This window comes from Calonectris borealis, chromosome 3 (assembly GCF_964195595.1).
Source record: "Calonectris borealis chromosome 3, bCalBor7.hap1.2, whole genome shotgun sequence".
Taxonomy (NCBI): Eukaryota; Metazoa; Chordata; class Aves; order Procellariiformes; family Procellariidae; genus Calonectris; species Calonectris borealis.
This window is the reverse complement of record NC_134314.1, coordinates 26539113-26558923: the sequence shown is the minus strand read 5'-3', so window position 1 is coordinate 26558923 and position 19811 is coordinate 26539113. Positions and strand designations below refer to the sequence as shown.

Here is a 19811-nt window from a genome sequence, read left to right as displayed (position 1 = left end):
TGGGTTATCACCACGGTTTTGGTCACCAGTCTAAAACTAAGCACCATACAGCTACGATGAAGAAAATTAACTCCATCCCAGCCGGACCCAGTATTCATTATTATCTTGTCTTTACAGTAACAGTCTGGTAACTTTATGTGGTAGTCCACAAGAAATTTTGAGGATATACAGTGATTATTTGATCTGGATGTCTGGGAACGATTTCTGTAAATTACAAAGTCTCCAAACTACTCATCTACAAATAGCTTTCCTTATTTTTTTTTCTATTTTACAGTTTTCCCACTATGCAGCAAAATATCTAACAATTCCCCTTCATTTTTACCAATGCTGAACACAATACATGTTTCGGAACACAGTAGAAATATATTAAATCAGTATATAAAAAATTCAATCTGAATAATGTGAGTTGGCTGATATTGAGCAGAAATGGTTTCTTTAGCCTTTAGTCTATCCAAAAATAACGCATATGACATGAGTTTCTCATCCATGAGATAAGACTTCAGGCATTTCTAAAATACACACTGAGGTACAATACAGGAATACTTTGGTTAGATGAAGTACCGAAAGACTAAGTCATGGTAACAGAGCTTCACACAGACAATTTCCTCTAATTGAGCTAACTCTAGGTAAGCCTGAATATCTGAACGTTGCACCACTGTACATAGCATGGACACAAACATTGTTATATGGTTGATATTTCAGCTACACAAAATATACAAAATTCATTCTGTAGTAAAATTTAAAAATATTTCTTACCCATTCATAAGAAACAATCCAACATCCACGAGCAATTCCCAGCATAACATTCAAGGTACGACGAGGACTCCCTGTAACCACATGACTTGTTGTTTCACATACATCATCTGAGAACAAAAAGTCTCCAAGTTTATTCACCACCTGAATTACTGTATTTTGTTTCCTAAAAAGAACAAAAGGAAAAAAACCCATACAATGTTGAATGGATATGAAGAATTATAAAAGCATATACACACAACACAAATTAACTCAAACTCCCCTAATTTCTTTCTTCACTAATCATTTCTTATCCTTTTCTCACTGAGCCTCTACCCATTTGCTAGCTCTAAATTCATTAGCCTTCCCACAGAGTCCAAACAGACTCTTTTCTGTCATCACACAATCATATCTACTTGCACATCAAAACTCTTTTGTCCCCTATATCTATCTTGTCTGTTTAAATAAAAGCTTTTGAGTCAGGAATTATCTAACATATTGTTTGAGTACAATGCCTAGTACAACAGAGTCTCATTCTTGGTTGCGTTTGTAGTACTATCAAAAAAGTATTACCAGGAAATGCAAACATTTAGACACAGCACTCTTGAGAGGTTTTCATTAGGAAGCACCAGATTTTCAGCATCTGAATAAAATGCTGTGTCTAAATTTAGAGGGAAGTCCTAAAGTTGTGGCTTGCTACCTATACATCTGAGCCAATGTTTCAATTAAAAATTCACTTATCCTTACATGCAATTATAATTAAATATAAAATCCAGAATGGCTGGCATTCTAAGTTGAGTTCTCTACATAGCTACACTGAAGCACACAAATATATAATCCTGAAAACAGTGAGATCTTGCTATTACTAGAGAAAAGCTGTTGCATGAGAACAATTTACTGTTCTTATTAATGATTATTATTATAAGTCATTATTACAAATGATCATTAAAGATTTGTAAATGAAAGCCCAGTTCCAGTGCCCTCTCTGCTCCCCCCGGCTGACTTGGAAATGTCCATGGCATGCTACACAAGATAAAACAGTTAGGCACAACCTTGAACACAGTCACATCTATCACAATGGTGATCCTCTCAGGTAAAACATTTAATCACTGACATAATCCGAGCATACTCAGAACACCTCCAGAAGCCTCTGGGGTTACTTTCATTCTCACTACATTTCACTCCACAGAAAGTAACTCAGTTAAAACTCCCCAAATACCCCAGCTAAAGCAGACACTACTTATAGGAACTCTAACAAAACCTGCAAAAAATTCTTCACAGAGAATGCAACAATCTATTTTTTTAAGAAGTTTCAAACAAATAAATGAATAGTAACAGAAAACAGTGTGGCAAATTAACTTCACACTTAAGTCAAAAGGTGATATTGTATGTGGAGACACTTAAAAAAAAAAACCCAAAAAACCCACCCCAGACTTAATTGCCTCACTGCAGACACTGGGTAGTGTGAATTCTGGCCTTGGCTATATTGCCTTGAATGTTACTGGAGTATTTACTATTCCCTTTTCATTTGATGAGTTTTAACTTGACATAGCCTACAAGAGAATGTTTTTGCAACATTGCAACCCACAGGGGCTGGCCCTGCCTAGACTGCATGCTCAGGGGATGCATTTCCATGCTCTACCTGAAGCTTTTCTTCTTTCTTGTGTCCACACAAAATCCCTTCTTTCTTGTGCCTACACAAAATTCCTTACAATGAGAGGCAAAAGTCCTGCTGTCCAAGAATTGCATCTAAGATATCTTATAAATTACAATGAAAACTCACTAGTTTATACTTCAGTCAGCTGCAAAAACTGCCAGATGCAAATTTACAGCAAAATTTCACTGAATTTGTGATTCAGAAAAACAGGTAGCTGCTGGCAGTGAATCAGCAAGCAGCATTTAATATAAGCTCAAAACCCGATGCCATAAAACCACTGAACTCATGATCTTTCAATTTAAATTCTAATGAACCACTTTTGAGGCTGTAGATACTGGGTAGTAGAATTGGCTTTTGGCCATTGGGTTGTACACTTTGGAGGACTGTTTTCTGTTATTTAGTTCTTTCAGAAGCAGTCCCTTTCCCTTCCCTTCATTTACAGGTTGATGAATGCTGACAACTGTAGACAGCCAAAAGCACAATCTTGATGAAAAAGTTCTGAAGAAAAGCAATTGTTATCACCAGACATTTTTATTTAATGAAATAGTAATTGGCTAGTGGGAAAAATCGACATACAAGCAACATAAAAGAAATAATATATTTATGACCTCTTTCAACAAAAGAACTTTTTCCCCAGCTCTGCCAGGATTTATTCTCTTCTTTTAGGCAGATCACAGCCTCTGTTTTCCACTACTCCTATCTGCGCTGTAGCTATTATCTCTACCTCCCCCACAGTGATCCTGTATAGCATGACTTGCAAAGTGCATTTTACAGTCTTGGTGTTACTAGCATCCAGTCACATTTGGTGTTACTAGCATCCAGTCACATTAAATACAAGAAAAGTATTAATTCCATTTTATGTTTCTGACATATATTAGTATACTTGCTAACAGCTAATGACAACGATTTATAAAGAACTTTTAAAAGGATAGTCACTAAGTGCTGTTTTTGAGTACTTATATCTATGTAACTGTCAAGATTTAATTACTTCAAACCTGAAACAGATTTGTGGGTAGTAGAAATATCTTGAGTTTTGAAAAAGAATTCAAAAAACTGTAAGCAAGTGTAGTATAAAATATGGAATTGTGTTTTTGTTGGATGTTCTTTATGCTGTAAGACTTTTAAAAGAACGATAAGAGCATGCCAGAAAATTATTAACTCTCTCCCAAAATATGCAGTGGCAGCTGCTTCTAATGTTTTGAAGCTAAGTGGCTAAAAAGCCTACAACTGATACTTCTTCAGCAACTATTTATATGAAAGAAAACATTTTGAACTGATGTTTCAGATTATGACTTTTAAAATAGAAATAATTAAAATGTAGGAGGAAAAAGCTAAGTCTTGGGCGGAAAGTCTGAACCATTTACTACATAAAATTCCTTTTTATGCTTCCTTCAGAAAAATTCAAAACTTGCTTAAGATTTTAGTTTCATTGCTCTGAAGCCCTGTTGCGCTCACCTATGGAACAACTATTTCAGTCTGCACCATAGCAACACAAACATACACACACACTGTAGATAGCAACGACATATACATATATGTACGTGTTTCTAGCTAGAATACGGAAAGAAATAAAGTATTTTAACATACGGCCCAAAGATAAATTTAATTTTGTATAGGCATAAAAAGATTATCAACATTCAAATTTAAGCGGTGGGCTGACTAAAGAGTCAAAATGTTTAATACTTACTCAGAAGACATACTCGTCATAACTAGTGTCCTTGTTGGCTAGAGATGTGAAAAAGACAAGAAAATATAAAAAATCTAAAAGTTTTCCCCTTTGAAAAAAAACCTTAAATTAGAAACTGTTCCAGTAAAAGGACTAAACTACTTCATAATTACAGTATCACGTGGGGAAAAGGCTATATTAATTAATACATATACTAGAAATATTAAACTTTGAGGACAAGGAAGAAAGGAAACCCCTTCATCACATCTGGTATCAAAGCATCCAATACAGCAGAAGACAGGAATGCAAGTTTTCATTAGTAAAAACAAAAAGCAAAGGATTTCCAGTCTGGGATGCCACAGGAAAAAGGATAGTATTTGTCTTCTGCCTTTTCCTTCTGATCAGATGGAAAGGAAAAGGCAGCTTACCTTCAACAAAGAAAACCTGTAATTTAAAATTATTCCAGTTTCTTCCAAAAGAAAGGCGAAACTGGCTGAGATGCTGCAGAAACAAGAGTATATTTATTGTAAGGTATAGTTTTAATAATTTCTTTTTTTTTTTTTTTGATAGTGTAGCTTTTTTCTTTTTTTTTTTTTGGCACAGCTTCAGTATTTTAAGTCCAGGTTTTTAAGTAAACATTCTCTCACTCTTAAATATTGTCTAGTGAATAAAAGTTGTCCAAGTAAGACAACGTATACTCAAAGAGTACAGCAATCTGAAACCAGCAATTCTGAGACACCTTAAAAAGCATCTCCCCTACCCCTGCAATATCCTCCAAGGCTGATGTGCAAAGTTGGAGCGTTTGCCCCATGCAGACTTTAAATAAGCTTTTTAAGAATTAGCGTTATAGAAGTCAGAAGAGGAAGAAGTATTCTTTGGTCATCAGCAATGCTCGTGAAAGCCTCCAGCATGCACAAAGGTAGGACAGAACATGAACTCTAGCAGTGTCGGAGAAATACATAACTGACCATAACACAGTCATAAAAAATATATGTAAGAAGAGGTTTTGAAAATCTTAGCTAAGAATTACTTGTAGCTACATGAACATGCACAACTACGTATATGTAAACATTTTAATTTTTGTAGAAAAAGTAGACCAACTGACTTTTATACAATTTCAAACAACTCCTCCTAATTTTCAAAATCAAGATATGATTTTCAAATTATTTCTCTAGATAACTACTGCTCCATAAGAAATAATCATTCCCATTTCTGCCCCCCCAATATATTACCACAACCACAAGCAGTAAGCTCTCAAAGTCTCTGCTAAAATTCAGTTTCCTTTGAGTAATGTATTGACCTGAGAGCACAAAAATATTTTGAATTGGATTACAGCTGGTAGCACAGGCCTAAAAAGACTCAAGGGCAACTCATTTTACCCAGTAATGAATCACAGAACAGAAGAGAGAACATACTCTGATGCAACTCCATCCGTCCTCTCTTATCAGTACAGAACTGTTCTCCATTAAGTGTTCAAGCAATTTGTCTCATTTAAGAATGGAGTTCCTTGGAATTATCTCTGTGGACTAATAGACTGTAGACTAATAGTGTGCACAATGACTGTTCATTATATGAAAAATCTCTGCATAAATAAAGCACAATTTAGATACCATTGACAAGCTAGATATAAAAGATAATATAAGAAGTAGTCTTTTCAACATACACATGGTAATTTCATTTTATGGTTGGTAAATTTGAAAAACATAAACCCCAGATACTATTTAAGTCTTCAGAAGCAACATAATGTAGAATATTTAATAATTTTTTAAATTCATGATAAACATGTACTCAGACAATATTATGTAAGCTATACAATACTTCAGAAATGAAAATATATACAATGTGAAAATGTAAAACCAATCAATAACAGAATGGAATAAAACTTCAAATGAGGAAAGGATGAAACTTTTATATTGAAATATTTCTTTGAGAGAAACTTTATGCAGTATTTTTGGAAATGTAAGTTTCCAACTTATTGCCAGCAATACTTACTGATGATGCCTTAGCCTACTGCTAGCCTGACAGTTGAAGAGAAGATAATATGCGCTTATCTGTAATCAAAATTTGTTGTATTCTTAGGCAAAAGACTTTCTACTGCATTACTTTCAACTCCAAATGAACAGTCGCATTTAATTGCTCTTGGAAGTTCCAAGAATGTCTCAGCTTCAATTCCACATTTGAGTTTTATATGCAAAGAGTTTGAGCAAAAATAATAACAATGCAACAATATATATTAAATATATCTATCATAACATGATTATCATTAGCATTAAATATTAAGTAATATAAACTCAAAATTTGAGTATATACACTCAAAAAGACATCTAGTAAGATATTGAATAAGGGTTCTTGTGGCAGAAGGGTTGCAATATTAGGCACTCTACTACACAGGTTAGGCCAGATGATTGAAATCGGACATGGGGCCACATTATACAATAGTGAGGACATACCTCATGTTGGATTTGCATAAACTCCTGAACATTAAAGGATCCTGGGATGTGACAGCCTGAGAAGGCACAAAACATGGCTTAAAAGCAAGGTTTTACTCTTCTCTGTCCCATCTTTCTGGGCTGAAAACCTCATCTATGTCAAATATGTATGCTTCAGCATTGTCATGATGTTCTCCTTCAGTATCTGAAGCCAAGCCTCACTGCCATCAGAACGAAGCTCTTTGGCTAAGTCTGGAGTTACATCCACACAAAAAGAATTGCACTAGGTTCTTGGGGCTCTTGTATAGTACTAGCTCCAAAGACAGATCTTGATGTGCCTATTCAGAATGTGCAGAAAAATACCCTTCCTCAACAAATAAAATGTCATGGAAGTATTACTAATCAGACCAATACTTTTGCCAAACTTGGGTTAAAAAAAAGCATTACTATAAACGAAGGCCAGAGCAGCTTGAAATCCTACAGCTGCTTCTTCAGCTTCAGAGCAGAAATGTTTGTTAATAGTTCATTAATACCTTAACTATAGGGAAGTCAAAATACTGGATCCACAGAAATTGGGAAACCTGCAGCCTATCTTGACATTATCCTGCAAAGTCAGTTTTTGATTGTAGCTTTTATGCTATAACACATAGCATACAAGATGATACAGTGAGTATTCTGGGCAAATGTTCTGTCAGTGTGCTTCAAAGTGATTCAAAGACTCAAGAATGCAGAAGGATGCATACAAAAGGTAGAAATTGGAATAAATTTAATTTCTTCCAAACTATTATTTCATTTTCACTCAGAACTGCATATTTTTGCAAGTTAAGAGGTCATTTGCTAAGCAGACAACATTTTGTTTTATTGCTTCAGTAAGACAAGCAGTCCTCTTTAATTACAGTTACCAAGCAGAAAACTTAGCCAAACTATGTTTTAATTTTCAGTTGTACATTTTTCAAGTTAATTGCTTCCCCCTCCTTGCTATGCAATTTTTCTTCTATGCTCTTTGTGTCTATTTTATTTTACATGTTGCTTTTATTGCAAAAAATTTTTTTGAGTTAGCATTTTCTTTTCTGACCAGCAAAAAGACATCTGGTGAGCATCATTATGAGTTCTAATGCACATTTGTAGCAGGATTATTATTAATAAAACTCTGGAAAAGGTGGTATTAAGTTAGCTGGTCTTTTTATTTATCATTAATCTCTGAATCCTGAAGAGTTGCATATCTGTACTCTAAATCAGAACACACTTCTTTCTGAATTATTTTTTAGGTCTGGAATACAGGCTGTGTTATAAATGACATGCTTCAGCTTCCCTTTATATATTTATTAGGAGCACAGTTGCGTTAAGTATTTCTTTAGAGTCTGCCAACAACAGGATTTTTCTAAGTAATCTGAAATATAAAACATGCATTTCAGTGGCTCAAAGGAAATAGTATTTGTAAATCTTCCCAGTACTTTAAAGACAACATGATACTTCCTGTGAGCTAACTGACCTACACCACAAAAGAGGCATCCAACCTCAAAATGTATTCTTTCTTTCTTCTAAGTTTGAGCAGGTGTTTCTTGGAGCTGAAGGACAATAAGAGAAAAGTCCTGTTTTGTACAACCTGGTTTTCAAGAAAGTGAACTCAAATTTTGTTTCCTTAAGAATGTCATGAGTTGTTTTTCGTAAGTGACAAATGAATTAAAATGTCACCATAAAATATGTTTTTCCAGGCCAGTTCTCAAGCATAAAGTGCTAAGAATTGACGTGATAGGAATAGTTTTACAGTTGTGACTGGTTAAATTCCAGCCTAAGTATATTAGATCTCATTTTGCCTTTGGGTTGAGAACCCGGGCCTCGGATATTTTTCAGGAAAGGATTTCAACCAATAAATACCACTTCTGAATTGTATATTGCTTAGTCCAAATGCTCCTCTTACGCCTTAAAGTTGACTGAATTTCTGAAAGAAATAAGCTTCTCAAACTTAGACGTATGCTGTGATGGAGTAAAAAAAGACCTTCACCTTCAGGACTCGACAAGATACTTACCCTATGTGGTTTGGCCAATATACCAGGGATAAAGGACTTTGGTGGGGCAAGAGGGAGGCAGGGGAAAGTAGTGCATGCATGTGCAAATAAAGTGTAAGGGAAAGTACAAGATTATTATGCTATCTGTTTTGTACTCTTCCAATCCCCTTTTTTCTCTGGCTATTGTAGGTCCATCAGATGGTTCCGAAATTAGTTCAGAACTCGTATACTCACTTCTCATCTTTACAGCTGTATTTCAGAAGTAATAATCTTCAGTCCTACTAGTACACGAGCCAAAAAACAGAGCCATGTGTAGCATGGGAATATTAAAGAACCAGGTTAATTTCACTCACTTTTATCTAGGAAGGTTGTAATGAGGATCCAAAACTTTAAGGCTGTTTTAAGAAACAATCTATAAATTGTGCTACATTAGTTTATTCTGTTCAAGTAATTGTGGCTCATGGCTGAAAATAATTGGTAATTGTAATGAATGATTACAATTCAGTAGTTTTAAACAGCAATTATTCAAAGCTGTAATTTTACTTTCTGGCTGGCCTTTCTCCTCTTATCAGTCCTTTGATACTGATATTTTTCCAGTTTCCTCTGGCTGCAAACTCAATTTTGACTGTGATTTCCTGACCAAATATAGTACCTCTGCTTTGGTTCTAGAAAGATGTGAAAAATGCACCCATCCTAACTAAATGAATACTACCATAGGGAAAGATGAAAAAACAAAGTAGGCTATAAGAAGACAGAAAAATAAGATGACATGACAGGTACCTGGGCATCAGCTTTCCTTCACTGCCAAAGATGAGAAAAAATGAGAAATCCTGTAATCACAGACATAGGAACCCCTAGAACTTCTATTGGCAAGATTAAGGATGATGAATAGCTTCAGACTTTTCAGACTAGCAGTGTCACAGTTTACAACTTGCTGACATTTTCAGTTTTCCACATGCAACCATAATAGCTAACAACTAATAAAAAAAAAAAAATCAGCCATGGGCGATACAAAACTCTGTAGCAAGGGGCAGCTTTCACAGCATTCTGCAACTTCAAAGGACAGGTTTCTCTGGCTGTGATCATTAGCAAAATCAGAGACTGACTTTTTCTGGTAGGACAGATTAAGGGGAGAGCAGATGCTCCTTACCACCCCCTTTGACTGCAACCAAAAATTTCCAAGTCAATTAATATGACATGAAAAAAAGCCACCAAGCATGATTATCATCTCTGCAAGCACAGGCAGCAGTGATTCCCATTCTGATGGGATGCCGAAGCCTTTCCAACAGGTATAGATTAGGGGCTGGCTTCCCGGTCAGGAAAAGAAGCAGCCCAGTTCTCAACTGTCTTTTACTAGCAAAGTTTCACCTCTAGACCATATAATGTGAAACCTGAGGAGACAGAGAGAGAGAAACTGCCAATGTGACAGAAGTGAATGTCAAGAAGTGGGATGCTAAGGGGAGGAGAAAGCCACTTTATAGTTTAGATTCTAACAGAAAATGAAAGCTCAGGTGAAGGAAGGACACTCCCTCACCCAAAAAAGTCACAAGACAGGAGAAAGAGGAACAAGGACTATCATGGAGCAATACTATGTTACAGAGAAAACTCATGCAAGCAGAAATATTTTAAAGACCACACTAAGGCATAAATTAATTCTGTCATTAGCACCAAATAATGCCCAATGTGTACTCACCTTCCCAAATGATCTGTAAGAAAGTCTGGCACAGTTAATTTTTTTCTGTTTTAAGTAACACGAACTTCTCCCCCCAACTCCCCAGCTTCACTAAGGTTAACAAAAATAGTTTGTACCCTTCTGTGAATAATTTCAACAAAAAATTAAGCATGATGTAGGAGTGAATCTGTTTCACCTGTTCAGACATTAAAAACTGTTTATGCTTTCATAATGATCCAACGATCCAATAATATAAACAATTTCTTTGGACAGCTGACTTATGACCAACTAAAAGCACTTTATAAAGCTTCAGCTGAGATACCCTATGCCCTAACTGTGAGATAATAACTAAGCCACAAGGATAATGGGCAACAGTAGAGTAGCTTCAGTGAAATTAAAGGTTTGATTTTTAAGCCTTCATCAGCCACCCATTCCATTTTTGGTAATATTGGTTGCCACCCATCATGGTTCATTAGAAATGACGTCTGCCTCAGCTACTTCATTGCAGACGTCAGTGGCTCAGTTAACACTGCTCATAATGGGTCATACACTGGGCAGAAGCAATTGAGGCACAAAGAGACACATTTCCATTGCACAGGCTGTAGGGATGGAACTATTTTAAGAGGAAAAGAACCATTTTGCATCACCCCAACTGTTAAATACTGGGTTTGCATAATTATTAACACCGTCGAGGTTGATTTGGATAGTTGAAGTCTTCTGGAGATTGCCAACTATGCAGCAATGAATGGAATTTCAGGTGAAGATACTCCTGAACACATTTGCAGCCCCAAAAAGTCAAGCCTGGATTTATGTTAGGTTTGTGTAAATACCCTGCTGACAAGATTGTAACCCACTCGTTGATGATAGTCAACAACCTGAGTTAAAACTTTACTGTCCTCTAGACAATATGGTAAACAACTGAACAATATTTATTTCAGGCTTTGAGGTGCAACAGCAATATTATGAAGGGTAGAATAATAATAAAAAAAAAAAGATTTTTTTTTTTTCTTTTAGGATCTTGAAGGATTATGAATTAATCATACATGCACACAATTCTTTCAAATACGCTAGTACAATCCCTGCTCTGCTGTTCTATATTTTGAGTGCCAAACTTAACCAAAATATTATCTTAGCCTCATCTCTGCATGAAAATGGGTATGAATTTCCAGTTACTGTTTCTGGGTTCTCATTGAATTCTGGGCCAAAGGTAAAACAGTTGCAGCCATTTACTGACAACTTTTCAGATGCATAAAGCCATTCTGTCTGTCGTCTGACATTCTTCCAGTTTTCTCGGTGGATCACCATGTTCTTGAATACCTTGATGGGTATTGTCAGCCAATGGAGGGAAGGTGGACAAGCTCACCACCCAGGAAGGGTAGAAATGTACTTACGATCAACAGCCACTGTTTTCAGCATTTCTGATTCTTTATACTAGTAGGAAGTAGTACATCTACTAAGGAGTAATGTGGTGCAAGATTTTTTTCCTATGTAACTGATTGCATATTTATATTCCTGTTCCATGCAGACTTCTTTGTGAGCACATAATTCAATTCCACAAAGATCACATCACTAATCCATAAAATTTCTATAATTTCAATGTGGAAAAGAATGGTGCTATTTGTTAAATTATTAAAAAAAATGTTAATGAAGACATGTCAAATGCTGATGAAATGAAGTTTAGGAAGTCTTTTGTTTAGATTGATTTTCAACAATTTTCAAGAGCTCTGAGGCTATCATTTAGAAAGTAGTTCCATTAACTAAAGGATTTCCGGCCTATAGAATCATGCCAGATACCAGTAGGTTTATGTAGGGCGTTCATTTTTCCAAGAGCTACATTTCCCAAAAAAAGAGGATCTAACTAGCAGTTGCTTTTCTTCCTGGTGGTTTCTGATGCCAAGAGGGAAAATAGTTTCAGTTTTACACTGATTCTTTGCCAAACCAGCTGCAGTCCAGTGGATAGTTTGGTTTTCTGGCATGACAGTTATGACCTCAGTGTTAAATGTAACAGTGTACCCCAAAACTAGAAAAGAATTGTGATTTACTAGTAACTAGAGTTAAGTTACAGCATACATACATATCTTCAGCAGTGAAGTATGTATGTCTCAAGCACAGACTGTATGCCCTCACTTCTTACACAATGTTTATGCACTGTTCCCCTCATGCTCTGAGCCAGAAAGAGTTGCATCTGTTTCTTGCACCTAAGCCTCCCTTCCACCATCAAATCCAAGAATGCCATAGACTTTTAAATAAAAGGATGGAGATGATATAGATGGACTTCAAATAACTTGAGATTCTAGGATTTTATTCTCAGTGCTTATCCCTATCTACTGTTCTCCATGGATAGCTCTCGAGCAATTTCCTACTTGCCTAAAAGTAATACTAAAAAATATGTTCTGACTTTACGTAAGACCTCGTAAATAGTCTCTGGACCAAAAATCACCATACCTACCAATCTTGGGGGGGGGGGGGGGGGGAAGAAAAAAAGAAGAAGAAACAGTGAAGTTTTTTTTCTTAATTCTATGCAGGCAAAAATCAAAACTCTCCATATACTTAAGCCACTATTTCTTGAATAAGGTTCTGAAAAAGAACCAATATGTTAATAATATGTTAATTGACCGAACCGAAATTCAGTGAAAATTTTATATAAAAACTTGGGCGAATTCAACTCCTGGATCTTAACTACCCTGCCTGCTAAGATGACAAACTGCAAAGTCAACCACCTCCTGTATCACTATCACGACACGTTTCCAGTGTTCCAAACAGCAACCCATACAAGAGTGAACAGCAGCTGCAAGAGTCCCTGGGACAACAGGAAACACCCTAAACTTGAGTTGAGAGGAGGTTGTGCCTTTTGCCATAGAAAGGTACTGACTCAAAAAGAGTTTGACTTTTTTCAAGTTAAGAAATAGACCATAGCATTTCAGTAGTTAGTCCAGAATAGCTAGCATGAAAGCTGTCATAAGAGAATGATTTCTAAGGACCCAAGGCCACGAATCAGCCCACTAGGTCCATCTACAGGAGATCTTCCTGGCAGGAATGGTAGCATCCCTAAGGGGCCATAACCAAGCTGTTGCCACCAGGACATGGCACAAAGCATGCACTGTAAGGTGCAGCAGCAGATGCCAAGAGTATGGCTTCTGTTCTGGAAGCCCTCAACTAGATGTGGGAGAAGTGTGTGGGACAAATTCACTAGATGGACAAAGTCCAGAACCAGAACTGCCTTGCAAAGGTTCAGTGAAAATACCCATGAGATTAAACACACAGCAGGACTTATAAAACTGTCTCAAACCATGGGATACATAGGCATCCTTTACAGTGCTATCCTCTGAAAAGTTTGAGCATGACCAGTAAGTACTCAGTCACAGGCAGTATTTTGAGACTCCGCTTTTCAAAAATTTACTAAGAATATTTTTCAGTGATTTTAGCCATCCCATATTAACCTTGCTGATACTCATTTTAGTTTTTCCTATACATCACTCTCATAGCATTCAATATTTTTAAAATCCATTAGGCCAATACAAAGTTCTTAGATTTTTTTCATTACTTAACTTTATACCAAAAGAAAGAAAAGAAGTATTTTATCAAATGAGTATCTGCATATTCCATTTATATGAAACAAATATGAACACTACTTATTGATACGACATTTTGTTCTCAAATGCTAATATTAGTACAAAACCTGGACATTTGGAACAAACAAATGACCACAACTATATTTTGGATATAGCAATAGCATAAGCTGTGTCTTGCCAGTAAAAATAAACTTTCTTGTTGGATATCAATGTTCAGTGGCATATTTCAGACACTCCAAGGAAGCAAATTTTCTGCAGTGATATATAACATTAGATCCTTTTATCACTGACACTTTCAAAGTTACTTGTCCCACAATGTAGTCTGCTCAAAAGCTTGTTTCCCAACAACTTGTTTCTTCAAATTTATGTTGAGTCAGCTAGATAACTACAGTTAAACAATAATCAACTCTTCAGTTATCATCAGCTAGAGTTGGTCAGACACTTTCAGGATTACTTCATGTAAGATGAGACATCTTGTAAACAAGAAACATTCTAGGATCAAATCAGATATGAATAAAATCACACCACCAGATGTTTGGTCAATACTATAAAAGTTTCTTGATGGTACCATGCAAGCACTCTTATAATTTGTAGCTTCAGTCACTCGTCTCATCGCTATACCCAGAAGCAATCAGTTTGAATAATTTTCAATGATCACTTGTCCACCACCCCCATTACATCAAGTATTTTCCCCCGATCATAAACGTGTAGGTAAGTTCCTGTTTCTTCATTGTTAATTGTAAATTAGCTTGCATGCTTCCACCTTGTCTAATTCGCACTAGTTTAATATTCATTTGCGGCTCGAAGTCAGTAACATTTCAAGTATCAGTGTTTAAAATATGTACTTATTCAAAGCAACTACAAAATCAAAATTGGAAGGAAAACATAAAAAGATGTTGTCTCCTAAACTGATACAATCTGTTTAAGACAGTCTACAAGTGCACATATCAAATATAGACATAAAGTTACTTTCCTGAATGTCTAACAAGATGCTTCAAGTTTTACAGTTACAGATTTTTGAGGATATTAAAATTTGTTTTGCCATGAATAAAATATTTTCAAAAAGAAGGATTTTGATAACAGGATCTAATGATGGCCTGCTTCACACTAATTGTTCCACAGCATGAGCTTAGATTCTTTGTAAAAATTTTCTCTTCTCTCAAAAATCTCTTAAGTTCAGTGTGGATAACTTTACCTTCACTCAAATCCAAGAGCTACACAAGTACAAGCCAAGATGAATCTGTTTAAAAACAAAACTGAAGGAATTTCAGTTAAGTCCATACTGTCTTCTCTGTGAAACTATGGTTTTAATTATCCCTCATGATGCTTAAACTGTTTTTTTCACGTGATTGAAGAGTTTCTTCTATTCATTCAGAAGATAGTATTTTAAAGGGTTTTTTGAGTGCAAAATTTATTGCAATTGCTTTTGTAGTGATGTGATACTGTTAGATCCTTTAAAAGATATCTATCACCTCTCATATCCCTCTAAAAATATGAAACTTTTTATTTGAATAAAAATGGCAATTAACTGGTTATTCATAATGAGTCTTTCTCTGATCTGTTTAAAGTACAGAATGTTTACATTTGTGACATGCAACAGGTGTTGTGACAAATATAAACATTTTTGTGACATTAAGCAATGAAATGAGCACTCAACCCTCATACCACCAGATTAACACCACTGTAACTAACTTGTTTGAATGTATTTTTGACTTTATGATTTTTAGTTATTTCACTTTGTCCTCCTTATGCAAAGCAACAAATAACTATGTATTCCATTCCATGGAATAATTGAAAAATGCATCACAATGCATACAGGGTTTATTTTTATCCCTGCAATCCAGTATCATCAACTTAGATTTCTAGACCAGGGAAGCCACCTGCTGACATTCATAGGCATTAATCCACAGTGTTTATCCTTACCAACTCTGTATGAGGAGAATCTGGAACTATCCTTAATTATGGGTTGTCGTGTCTCAAAACTAAGAAGTTCAAACCTATAGGCCAGATTTATAAATCTATCTTTATGCGCTGCATTTGAATATGTACAACACACCAAAAATCCGGGGTTTTTTGGGGTGGTGGGGTTGTTTTAAATCCAAAAAGCTTGTTCCTGAAGCCATTAAAGATTCCTGAAAATCTTATTTATCTTCCCCCAACATGCCTGCAGCTGCCATTATAAACTGCTCTGTCTTCATGGCTTTTGTTAGTTGACAGTAGAATTTTAGATAACTTTTATTAGAAGTCTTCCATGTTAAGAGTACAATAAGCATGCCTATATAAATAGTATAGATAAAGAAAGAAAATATGAGTACTTGTAATCTGAAATTGTGATATAAAAGTACCTGAACAAAGTCATTCTTGATTTTAACTTCACCTAAAACAAAATACAAGAAACTCAACCTGCATGAGATTTTGAAGAAAACAAATAGCACAGCAGAGAGATACAGAATCTACAGCTTGATTTATATTAAATTAAACAAACTACAAATGACAAATTGAAATAACCATGGAAGTAAATAATGTTAACACTTACGCCTGGTCATATTTCCTAAAGATATTTTTGTATGGCTTTTTTAATATTTGCCATCACATAGTGAACTCCAAATGCCTACTGACATGCATTCACTGTAGTGAATGAGTTATAATCGTAGTGTTCACTGTAGTGAATGAGTTATAATTAAAGTTCTCAAGAAGTTCCAGTTCAGACATTGTCTAGGAATTACATTTACAAACATCTAAAATGTTTTTAGAGAGGTATTAGATTTCAAACTCTTTTTGTATGAAAAAAACTAACTGCAATTTACATTGCTTCCCAAATTAAGAGACTTGCAGCTAAGTAACGAATTTAACAGATTCCACTTCCAACAGATTCCCAGAATAACAGCAATATGATCTGAAGCCTCGTATTGGAACTACTCAGTACAAAACTGCATATACTCTACCATGACTATAATTTAAAAGTTTTTTTTTTCTTTTTTAGATTTAAAAGGTCTGGAGGTTCACATAGTCACATTTCTGGAAACTTTAGTCCATTAAAACAGCTAGGAAATGGCATTTCTTTTGCACTTGTATTTTTAACATAAACGTTCTTTTAAGGTTTAAATAAACATTAGAAAATTCTTCATAATACTATGATTCAATAACATCATGTTTTTAAAATATTTGTGCTATTTCTCTCACACACTTTTTGCTTTGGGCAAAGGAAACAAACTAAAATTTTCTAACTTAACTTCACTTTCACATCGTCAAACATTAGCAAAATGTTGCAATGTTTAAGCTGCCATTGGAAAAAAATGTTTATTAAAAATTTGTATAATGTTTGGTTGTTTTTAAAAAGCTTCAAGAACATATTGTGACTGGTACTAGAGAAGCTTTGCAACTTAATTCATTACAAAAATTTAGACACTCAGTCTAATTTTGTTCAAAACAATATCCTCTTAAATTTGTTTCACTAAGAATTTCCTAGGGATCTCCAACATGGGCTTTATAAATTTTGCATGTACGTATGCATACAAACAATGGAAAAAAGACCTTAAATAGATGTATTCATAAATATTTAATATATATTAATAGACAATTGCTTGAGGAAAATATGAAGTAAAACTTTTCAGTGCAACTGTCTGGTTGCCAGACCGTCTGGCTGAACCACATAAAATCTTTTGTAAAGTTCTTTTTACTTTTCAATCAAAAAAACCCCAGCATTGTCTCTATATGACTTTGCACAGTCAAACTGCATCTGGAAACCTTTAAAATTATTAAAAAAAAAAGCATTTCTCCGAATATCACAAACTTGAGAGTTTGCAAACTCTGAGAGGCGTCCAACTTAGAAGGAGACTCTGGGCGCAGCCTGCTGCAGTCCAGGAGAGCTCAAAAGGTCTCATTTGGGACTGCTGTTAATAGGTTTGCAAATTGATTGGCTTTAGTCATCAGTAAATTTCCATCCTGGCCTCTATCCCGGGTGATCCGGGATAGTAATTATGGTATTGTTCCATGGTAACAACAGTATCATGCCACTTGAGCCACAATCCAGGTAGGGAATGCTTCAGGGCTGTCAGGGATGACAAATTATCCCCTGCTCTCATTCCCTGCCTTGATCAGGTAGCCGGTGTTCCTGGTACAATCAGTGTCGCTCCCCACCTTAGCCATGCAAGAGTGCCTGGTACGGCCAAGGAACGCTCAACCGCCCAACTCGCTACACAATGGCTAAGGCCTAACAGGTGTTCCTGAGATTGTAAAGTGGCCCAAGGGAAGTGGGGAAATGCACCACCACAGATCCACTATAAAACAAACAAAAACCCCTACCCTATTTAGTAACTCCTCCAAAAAGGATAGGCATCTTTGCAGATTATTCAGTGGCTTTTCAACTAAAACAGTTTGAGCTGACTTACCAACCTCCTTTATGATGTCAACTTGGCACAGACTCTGCCACCACAAATTACCAGAAAGCTGAGTTCCATGGTTATATGTATTGTCTTTGACCATCATTCACATAACATTTCAAGGAAAGTGAGATTCAGAAAAGTTTTTAAATTGATAGTGCATAGAGAATGCATCTCTTTTTTGTACACGCAAAGGCACTCAGTGATTCTCCAAGAAAAAGAAAGAGCTTAACAAAAAATATGTCCAGTTAAACTGACCTTTTGGAGTCTTCTAGTTTTTCTTAACCCCGCATTGTGCTTATTCTTTTGTTCATTAAAAACTTTGCAAGAGCCATCAGTAACATGACACTCTGACACTTCATCACCTAGAAACCAAATTTAGAAACTTGAAATGAAAAATGCAATCTTGTGAAATGAAACTGCCACCAATTATTTTATCATAGCACATAGAGCTATGTACAATTAAGATACCCAAGTTAATAATTTGTACCAGTTATTTTTCCATTATATTTGTTACAGAAAAAAGAATGACACGTAAGCATCTAACTTAATCTTTGAGTATCTGATCTTGTAAAACGCCCAATTTCCAATATTTTGAAAACCCTATATTAACTACAAGCAGAGAATCAGCTAAATTGCTTTCTATTTATTACGAAATTTGCCATTTCTCTGAATACAGAGATATTTGAGAGTTTGAAGCACTGGCGGCTAGATTTTTACTTTCTTATTGAAATGTCAATGTCTTCGGTACACCCTGTGTTTATCTGAAATGACCTGAAGGTCTGAAACATATTTTCAAACACTTTGCAAGCAAATCTAGCAAGCTGTTAGCAGGCAAGGATTGTGTGTGCATGCAGGCTTATCAGTCCTATTATTCATAAAAAAGCACCATCCATAAGAATGTACTCTAATGTGGCTACCAAAAAGCACTATTTTTCATCACGTATTTTGGGAATTAACATGTATTTAATTCTTCAGCACTGTCAGGATGACTTTTATAATAATAAATAATAAACTTTTGAATCATTTGTGAAACTAGCTTGCTTGCGTAAGATGAAAAACTTTGATCTATCTTTTGATCAATGAAGTATTAATTAGATCAATGAAGTATTAATCAATGAAGATTTAAGTAGATCGTTTTTCCCAAATTTAATTCAATGGAGTCTACTTTAGGACATTCGTTAATTTTTAATTTCAAAGAAACGCACGAGACCAGTTAAAGGAAGTTTAATAATTAGTGATTAAAGCGGCCTAAATTCAGCTCCTCCCAAATAAGCTTCTTCTGATTACTTTTGGAAAATACTGAAGGGTACTATATATATTTACTATTCTGACTGCATATATAACTAAGAATCATTTGTTTTTCCTCTGTCAGCTACTTAAACTCTTAATTCTTGAGGTGACAGAACAACAACAACAAATTACAACACAAAAAATGATGACAAACATTTTCCATCACTGATTACTTATTTTAAAATTATAATCTTCTTGCATCACTTCTTCACACTAAAGTTGCAAGTTTCATGTGAATTTACAGAGTATTACAGTAATTTTTGTGTAATACAAGTAAACCTGTCTTTCAGGTACAATCGTTAATTTAAACTCAGTATTTAAATACAAAGTGTCATTTAACAAAGGGAGAACTAATTACTTAACAATGTTAATTTTATTTAGTATTGCACTGAGGCCCAT

The 19811-nt window shown here is 35.3% G+C and overlaps 1 protein-coding gene across 1 annotated transcript in view; it reads right to left on the bottom strand.

Annotated features, from left to right (window-relative positions):
• Window positions 1-19811, bottom strand: part of MCPH1 (microcephalin 1) — a 144000-nt gene that overhangs the window by 101998 nt on the left and 22191 nt on the right. Inside the window, exons 9-11 of the mRNA XM_075145188.1 lie at window positions 18378-18484; window positions 4077-4114; window positions 757-919 (exon numbers count right to left, since the gene is read on the bottom strand). Coding sequence (XP_075001289.1) covers window positions 757-919; window positions 4077-4114; window positions 18378-18484 — 308 coding nt within the window. The remainder of the gene's footprint in view (window positions 1-756; window positions 920-4076; window positions 4115-18377; window positions 18485-19811) is intronic.